Here is a 10000-nt window from a genome sequence, read left to right on the forward strand (position 1 = left end):
TCACTATTTCTTTGGGGAGTGTCACTGATGCTATATTTGGTTATTTAAGCCATTATGAGTAGGCGTATATTAATTGTAGTATATGGATCGGTTTTCTTCAGTCCATATATGAAAGTGAAAGCATGTTAGGTGGACATGTCGATAAATAAAGTTATTTATTATTGTCTTCCCATGGGCTCACCACCTGCAGGAGGGACCGTAAGGGACGGTGCTGTGAGGATTGGGCAGCAGTCGAAGGCGGGGGCCTGCTTAGACTGCTGCCCCCGCGACCTGAATTACGGATAAGCGGGAGAAAATGAATGAATTTATTAATGTTGTGTTCGCTAAAAGAACTGGATTCTTTGACTTATGCTACTCATCCAGAGAACAGAATTTTACTGGGTAATCACACAGTAGAACAGTAGGTGTATTGGTTATTGAAATGTTCAGTATTCTTTTTTTGTCAGCTTTGCATTTATAAATGCTATGCTTTTAACACTACTGGGACTAGTTTTATTTCTTAAGACAGCAGTTTAAAACTCACCCACTCGGACTTGCCCACTGAATTTGTTGCATAATGACGTGAAAATCTCCCTAACATCTCCCCTATTTTTCTGCATTGTTCTGCAGCATGGACCTCAAATTTTAAAGTGTGTCATTCCTTGCTTAATACATAAAGTGAACTTAAAAGCAACACACTGTAACAAACCCACTTCAAATGGTTTAATTCGGAGGTCCCCACCATTGGGATGTGATCCAATATAGACATGCATTTTGTCACAAGAGCCACTTTCAAATTGACATGTGACTAGATTAAAAAAATTAAAAAAAAAAAAAAAAAAATATATATATATATATATATATATATATATATATATATATATATATATATATATATATATATATATATATATATATATATGTATACAAACATTTTAAATACAGGACAAATTGCTCAGCTAAACAAATACAATAATTTATAAAGTATAAATATAAAAACAAGTCAATTCAGATTAAACAATACCATCATTTCTTTATATATAAACATTTCCAGTTATAAAAGAAAAAAAATCTTTTACAAACCCAATTCCAATCCTTTTTCCATTCATTACAAGATTAAATTCACTCCTTTCTTTCTCCAGATATTTGATCTGATATCTGATCTATCAATTATTTCTTTGGTCTCATCCTCATTTCTGAATCTGATCCTGGGTCTGATCTTGACATCAATCTACAAGCTTTTACCAGAATGAAGCAGAATTTCCAGAAATCTTGGATTTGCTTTCTAACCTGATGTTTTTCTCCAGAGAGAGCTGGAACCTGGTGCCATGTGACATTTTGCTGCCTCTAGGTCTTGTGTCCAAACTGAGTTGAATGTTGAAGTTAAAGAGGAGTGTAAGTGGTTCCCCGTGGAGAGCATCCTGAAGAAGATAGGTCACTCTTTTGTGAAGCAAGAAAACAGACATAAAATTTTCATGGTTTCATGCTGCAGAATTGGTGATGCCTAAGCGATCAGTTGAATAAACATTGTAATTGGAATTGTAGGCATGTCAATGAGTCCATATATAAAAATAAGGGAAGATTCTAGGGGGCAAGTCTTGATTGTCATGTTTGTGCATATGATATGAAGTCCATGAGTGAGAATGCAGACATATCATAGAGGATGCATATGAAGATAAAGGTTGCCCATAGTGTGCATAAAACGTGCATAACTTGTGTATATGTGTGAGTGTGTGTCATGAAGTGTCTACATAGAAATAAAATTGGCTTTTTGTGGGCATGTCTTGAATACCATATGTAGGAATGCATACTTGTCACTGACTTTCCATATGTAAATGAGAACAGCTTCGAGTGGAACTGTCTCCAAATCCATATATAGTTATAAAGGTGTGTCACTGAGTTTGTAAATGGAAATGACTAGAGGGTTTTAAATGATCAGAGGTTTCTTTATTGCTATATTTGGCTATGCAAACAGTTATGAGTGGGTGTGTCTTCATTGCTATTTATGGGAAAATGTCAATGTCAGCAGTTCCTATTGGACTTCAGTGCTTTAATTTCTGTGTATGTCTATCTCATCGTATCCTGTATTTAAATAAAAGAATATCTGATGGATCTGAGGAAATTTCTGAACGCTCCAGTTAGAAGAAATTCCACGACCTTTTTAGCATCACTCACTTAAGCTGAGCTTTGTGACCAAAACATTAGCGTAGGCCACAGAGGCTATGATACTCGGATATTACTGCATTAGCTAATGGTTCTCTCTGACACGTAGCTTTATCAACGATGTTAATCCTTGTGACTCAAACTCGATTCATCACTTCATCACTTCTGCACTGTAAAAGCTGTTTCACTAAATACCAGCGACTGGACAATGCCATTGAACACAGAACCCTAAATCTTGATTGGTCAGAGGGTCTTAAGTAATACTCTGTAACAGCAGCTCTGACAATAGTGTAGGTTTATGTTAATGATATATCATGATTGTTTCCATAGTAACAGTAATGCATTTAAGAAAAAAATCCTGGATGTGGTAATAAGATTAGTAATGTTATTTAACATGCATGGAAGGATGGAAAGAATCTCCTGTGTCAGAGGTGAAGCTGTAACTCTTAGTTTTTCGAGTACTTCAGCTGGTGGTTTCTCTGTAACAGGATGTAAAAAGCCGCATTTAATTTTTTGTCTTATAGTCTTAAATATTTTTTTGTCTTAAGTATAAGGTGTCCTTCTTTAATAAATATTGAATTAATTGTTCATTGTAAATTGTGTCGTGAGAGGAATAAAACGCTGGTGGACCTGCTGTTTGAGGAAAAATAATGATGTGTGGAAGGTGGACTCTGTCCATGGTGCTGAAAATGAAGATAATGTCTTGCCTGTTGCTGTTGTGTTTCATTTATTCAGATTACAAACCAACATTGTTTAGAATTTTTATTTATAAACATTTAGATTGTTAAGCTAAAAAAAAAGGTTACTATAAAATTAATGATGCAATTACTATACACTAATCAGAAATCCAAACAAGATTTCACATGATCTAGATGTGTGTTCATATACAAGGTATGTGTGTGATGATGGTGTATGATGAGGATGATAATGATGATGATGATGATGGTGGGGATGATAATTATTGTGTTTGTGGTGGTGATAATTATTCACTGTGTTATCTGGAAGTTCTAAACATTTATACATGTATAAACTGTCTTACTACATTCCTACAACAATTGCAGCAATCTGAAATATACAGTAATTTATTGTGGTGGTTATGTTCCAAAACCGACCGCGATAAAGGGATGCCAACCAAACATTTTTATTTTATGTATACTGTACAGTACAGTACTGTATTAACATTTTACTTTATTTTATAATTGTTAATTATATTTTTATAAATAAATTTCATTATTTCAACATAAAACTTCAAAAAAATAATTCCCTATGAGTTTTTTGGTCTATCATTCACAAGAGACCGGGAAAATCAGCGAATCAAATTACTTATGTGGCAAATACTACCAGGGGATAATCCAGGGCACGAGATTCGAATTGCAGTAAAGTGGGTGATTACTGTACTACTGCAATGTTTTTATTAGTATAGGTGTGTTGTGTTTAGTACAGGTGTGCATTTTTGGTCCAGTTGTGTGTTTTGCTCAATCCCGATATGTTTTGTTGATTCCAATGATGTATTTAGTTTAGTGCAGATGTCTTATGTTAAAGACAGGTGTGCTTTGCTTGGTAAAGGTGTGTTTTGTCTACTACAGGTTTGTGTTTTATTAAGTTTGGATGTTCATTATGTTTGGTGAACATGTGTGTTTTGTTTAGTACAGGTGCATATGGTTGTGATGAAGATAATAATGATGATGATAATGATATTCAACACTCATCTGTAATGTTCTGCATTTATCATTGTCTCCTAGAATTATAGATTAAGCAGAGAATTATAAATATAAAAAGAGAGACAGAGAGAGAGAGAGAGAGAGAGAGAGAGAGAGAGAGAGGTGAAATAGAGGGTGGAGTCACTGTTGGACCATCTAGACGAGTGTAAAATTTTGGTTTCTCATTCCATCTTAAAGTCTATATTGTAAAAGATCTGTCTTTCTTTCTCTTCTAGTCTGTCTCAGTTGATGTCTCACTCAGCGTTTGTATGTGTGTGTGTGTGTGTGTGTGTGTGTGTGTGTGTGTGTCTTACTCTCTCTGTCTCTTTTGGTCTGTCTCCTCTATTCTGTCTCTCTCTCTTATTCTTTCTTTCTCTCTTATTCTTTCTCTCTCTCTCTCTCTCTCTCTCTCTCTCTCTCTCTCTCTCTCTCTCTTTCTCTCTCTCCCTCTCTCTTTCTCTCTCTCTATTACTGTCTGTCTCTATTTTCATCTGTCTCTATCATTCTCTCTCTCTCTCTCTCTCTCTCTCTCTCTCTCTCTCTCTCTCTCTCTCTTTCTGCTGTCTTTCTCTTTTGCTGTCTTTTTCTCTGTAAACTGAACTGGGTTTAAAAATAACACTGGCGATGGAACACAATGCCATTTGCATCTATGTGTGTTTTCATTTTCTCTCTAAGCCACATGTGTGTGTTTTTCCATCATCGCTTTCTTTAAACCTCGTTACAGGACGGTGAACATGAATCACACAATCTAATTCGGCACATGCTCAAAGAGACACACACACACAAACAGACAGAAAATAGAGATGCAGGGAGACTAAAAGGATCAAAAGGTAAAAAGGAAAGAGAAAAAAAAATCAATAGAGAGATTCACACAAAAATAACACAGTTACATAAGAACAAATCCATCTCTTTCTCTCTTTATTTCTCTCTCTCTCTCTCTTTCTCTCTCTTTTTTCTCCCCTACACTCGTTAAAGCTCCGCCTCTCCAGAGGAAGATCTTAATTTGATTGACATGATCAATTATTGAGTGTGAGCTCAGTGGGGAATTTCCCTTTTTGCTCCCCTGGTGAGAATTGAACAGCTGCTTCCCCATCACTGCTTCCCTATTTCCTACAATCAAACACACACACACACACACACACACACACACACACACACACACACACACACACACACACACACACACACACACACACACACACACATACACTGTCTACATTCTGGTTTAGTACCTACTACCTGTTTCGGAAAACAGTGATGCTTACAGATGTGTTGGCCCCTAATGAGACAGACTTCATTTTGCAAGTGTGCTAGTGTAAAATAACCATGCTGCCTACCTAGGGAGCCTATTCTACATTTTGATGTGGACCGTATAGGCATGCTGTCTGTAGTGCATGCTGAAGTTATGTGTCAGTAATTCTTTAATAATTTCTGTGAATCTTATATAAAGATTGTGAGTCTAGAGTTAAAATCCTTACTGCAGTTGTAGAACCATTACTGTGGATTTAGAATTTTTACTGTGGGTCTGCATGGATCTTTCCTGAGAGTCTAGATCACTCTATGCAGCTCTAAAATCTTTTTAGAGGCTCTGGAATTATTATTTTAAATAAATTAATTTTCTCACTCTGGCTTTAGAATCCTCCATGTGGGTCTAAAATTCCTTAATCCTCAATGGAGTTTTAAGGCAGATTCCTCACTATGGGTCTAGAACAATTACAGCATTTCTAGAATTCTCACTGTGGCATTGTGGGACTAGAACCCACACTGTGGCTATGGAATTCTCAAGATGTGTCCAGAATCCTTCCTGGGGCTTTAGAGTCCTCACAGCAACAAACTGTTGCTATGGCTCCAGAATACTTTAGCGGGGTCTAGAGGTCTCCCATTGGCTTTAAAATATTTACAGTTAGTCTGGAATCCTCCCGATGATTTAAAATGTTTTACTGTAGGTCTAAAACCACCATCACGGTGGCTCTAGAATCCCTAGAATTTATAATACATACAGTGAATCTGGAAACTTTCCTGTGGTTTTCAAATACTCATCATGGGTCTAAAACCATCACTGTGGCTATAGAAGACTCAAGGTGGGTCTAGAATCCTCCTTGTGGCTTTTGATTTCTCACTGTGGGTATAAAACCATCACTAGGGCTTTAAAATTCTTACTGTCGGTCTTGATTCCTCTGTTGCCTCTTAAATCTAGATTCTAGGTTCTAGAATTTTTTTGTAGTCATTTATGTCACCCTACAGCACCCTACAGTTCCTTTGTTTGGCTCTAACAGTGTTTTATGCATCTGTGTCTATGTTCATGTAAGAATTTGCACCTAATCGTTAAAACAGACATGCACGCGCACACACGCACACACACACACACACACACACACACACACGCACACACACACACACACACACACGCACACACACACACACACACACACACACACATACACGAACAAATCACATAGTAAAGGAATTGTGAGGTGCTGAACATACAGTAGAACCTGTGTCTGTGTGTGTGTGTGTGTGTTTGTGTGTGTGTGTGTGTGTCACTGTGCCTGATTGGTTGATTTTCTTCTGAAGATGTCATAACCTGAAGCCTAGAATATTCAACAGCAACTAATTAACACATGTACACACGCACGTACACACACACACACACACACACACACACACACACACACACACACACACACACACACACACACACACACAAACACTTCCTTTAATCTTTTTGCAACTTCTATTTTTAGGTTGGTGTGATGTCATTACGTTAATAATGGAGGGAGGGAGGAAGGGAGGGAGGGTGAGAGCTTGTTGCCATGGATACTACTCTTTGTCTCTCTCTCTGTCTCTCTGTCTCTCTGTCTCTTTCTCTCTCTCTCTCTCTCTCTCTCTCTCTCTCTCTCTCTCTCTCTCTCTCTCTCTCTCTCTCTCTCTCTCTCTCTTTCTTAAATGTTTAAGAAGAACCTAAAAAAAACTTTATTGTTCTTATTTCATACTGTTTATCTGTCTCACTCTTACTCTGTCTCACTCTTAATCTGTCTCACTGTTTATCTGTTCCACTGTTCAGACTTTCTTTTACAATTTTACTGTTCTGTCTATTTCTACAGATATCTGTTTGTGTGTGTGTGTGTGTGTGTGTGTGTGTGTGTGTGTGTGTGTGTGTGTGTGTGTTGATCTTTTCCAATAAGTTGTATTGCCCTTAACTTGTCTTCCTCACGCCGTTCGAGTACATGATCTTAGCCACCATCATTGCTAACTGCATTGTTTTGGCTCTGGAGCAGCATTTACCTGGAGAGGACAAGACACCAATGTCAAAGAGACTGGTAAGAATACGCACGCACACACACACACACACACACACACACACACACACACACACACACACACACACACACACACACACATATGCACAGTGAAGCAGGGTATCCCGCATGCTGTCAGGAAGCGAGGCATCACCCCCACACTGGCGAGATTCTCTTCACCTCCATTTCGTCTGTCACTTCAAAAAAATAAATACAATTATGTGCAAGTTTCAAGTTTCATACACACTCAGAGAAAACCCCAAAACAAGGTCTACTAGGAATTGCATCTTACAAAATAAGCAAAATAAAATTTGTGTGTTTGTGTTGATTAGTGTGTTTTGACCCTAAATGTGTAAAATAGTGGGTGGAGTTACATTTTAATATGTGTATTCTATTATAATAATAACAATAATTATAATCTAAACATAATCATAAATTGAATCTTATTTATTGTAAAATAATCAGATGGTATAGCTGTAAGCCATGCTGCCATGTGTGTGTGTGTGTGTGTGTGTGTCTCTGTGTGTGTGTGTGTGTGTGTGTGTGTGTGTGTGTGTGTGTGTGTGTGTGGGAAAAAAAGAGAGACATTGCATTGGAAATGAGAAGATGCGTGGATTCCCCTTTCAATTACAATTTACGTGTTTGTTTTGATTGTGTGTGTGTGTGTGTGTGTGTGTGTGTGTGTGTGTGTGTGTGTGTGTGTGTCTGTTTGTGTGTGTGTGTGTGTGTGTGTGTCTGTGTCTGTGTGTGTAAGTGAGTCATCTCTCAGTGCTGAGTGGCAGCATGACCCTTCGCCCACACACTTCACATCAACATGGATATGAATGATGAACGCGTTTTTTACCTTTAGCGTGGCACACGCTGTCTGTCCTACACACACACACACACACACAGACACACACACACATACATGCACACACATAAACATTCTCTGGTATTCCCATCGGGGCTTAAACCATGAGACAGATTTCATTAAGCTTACAACAAGTGTCTCAGGGGGCTTACACGCGCACACACAGACACACACACACACACACACACACACACACACACACACACACACACACACACACACACACAAGCACACACAAACACACACACCATTTATACATATACGTAATACGTTTACAAACACATTTTCATATATGCATTTTTATGTGTGTGTGTGTATATATATATATATATCCAACATCAAACTAAATATAAGCCAGTGAAACAAGTAATTTAAAAGTGAATAAAAATTCAGTTTAAAAGTTCAAATCGGAAATAAAATATTTACACAAAATGTTTTTTATATATATATATATATATATATATATATATATATATATATATATATATATATATATATATATATATATATATATATATATATATACGATTCTATATAATTACATATATACAAATATATATAATACAATTCTTTAAAATCAATTTTTTTTTTTTTTTGTAAATATTTTATTTCCGATTTGAACTTTTCAACTGAATTTGTATTTACTTTTAAATTACTTGTTTCACTGGCTTATATTTAGTTTGATGTTGGATTGGGACACAGCCCTGACCCCTGATTTCTTCTTCCACTGCAGGAGAAGACCGAGCCGTACTTCATCGGGATGTTCTGTTTCGAGGCGGGGATAAAGATCATGGCTCTGGGATTTGTTTTCCATAAAGGGTCATACCTTAGAAACGGCTGGAACGTCATGGACTTCATCGTGGTTCTCAGTGGGTGAGTGTGCCGCTGTTTAATGCCAGGATCGCCTTGGCAACCAGGGTCACTAAGATGAGACATGTTGTAAGTGTAATCCGTTTTCAAATGCAAAAAGGTATAAACCCCTCTGTCCTGAAGATGATAAAAAAACATTGTTACGCTTTATAATTGACACTGAAAACTCCTTCCATACTATACTGCACTAGTCCTGAATAAAGTTAACATATAAACACACACACACACACACACACACACACACACACACACACACACACACACTCACACACACACACACACACACACACACACACACACACACACACACACACACACACACACACACACAGAGCATTAAAAGGCACTGGGGGGTTTTGGGTGCAGTAAAGTTTAATAACAATCTTATACAGGGTCCATTGTTAAAATTCCATACAAATTATAATGAATGAAAAAGAACAAGAGTGAGTGTGCTTCATCAGGGAGCCAGATACAGTGAGACACGAGGTTTTTATCAACAATCCCAAGACAAGGAATCACTTTTTTTTTACTCTTTTTCTCTTTTTCTCTCTCCCTCCCTCTGCTCTTCATCAAAGCCTCTCAGTGATATTAATAGTGGGTGAGATGATGAAGATGATGATGAGGGGTTGAGGAGAAATCAGGTGATGAGTCAGGGGCCATCTTTAGATTTTAATGAGTCACATCATTAACACTACTAAGGATGAAAAAACTGAACCTGAACCCAAACCCGAACCAGAACCAGTTTCTCAAGGAATAATAGTCCTTTTAAATTGTATATGTGTGTGCATGTGTGTGTGGGTGTGTGTTTAGGAACAGGTGTGTTCAACAGAGAATGATGAAAGTGTAAGATTTGGTATTTTTTTCAATAAGACGAATTCTTCTCCTTCTTCTTCTTCTATTATTATTATTTTTATTATTATTATTATTATTATTATTATTATTATTATTTACAAAAGTAAAATACTGGTCAGAACCGGGGTAATATGTTCTTATGGTCATTTGATTGGACCAGGAAACCCATACTGGCTGTGCTAAAATTAGCTTACAGATCATTACTGTCCCCAGAAATGTTGTGTGTGTGTGTGTGTGTGTGTGTGTGTGTGTGTGTGTGTGTGTGTGTGTGTGTGTGTGTGTGT

At 37.2% G+C, this 10000-nt stretch overlaps 1 protein-coding gene across 3 annotated transcripts in view; it reads left to right on the forward strand.

Annotated features, from left to right (window-relative positions):
• Nucleotides 1-10000, forward strand: part of cacna1ea (calcium channel, voltage-dependent, R type, alpha 1E subunit a) — a 111635-nt gene that overhangs the window by 42143 nt on the left and 59492 nt on the right. For 2 of the 3 annotated variants that reach the window (XM_083555194.1, XM_083555195.1), the window contains 2 exons: nucleotides 7057-7162; nucleotides 8728-8867. In XM_083555194.1, coding sequence (XP_083411320.1) covers nucleotides 7057-7162; nucleotides 8728-8867 — 246 coding nt within the window. Of the gene's footprint in view, nucleotides 1-7055; nucleotides 7163-8727; nucleotides 8868-10000 lie in introns of all 3 variants that reach the window. The other variant, XM_083555193.1, reaches the window with a different exon arrangement.

This window comes from Silurus aristotelis (genome assembly GCF_946808225.1).
Source record: "Silurus aristotelis genome assembly, chromosome: 11".
NCBI lineage: Eukaryota > Metazoa > Chordata > Actinopteri > Siluriformes > Siluridae > Silurus > Silurus aristotelis.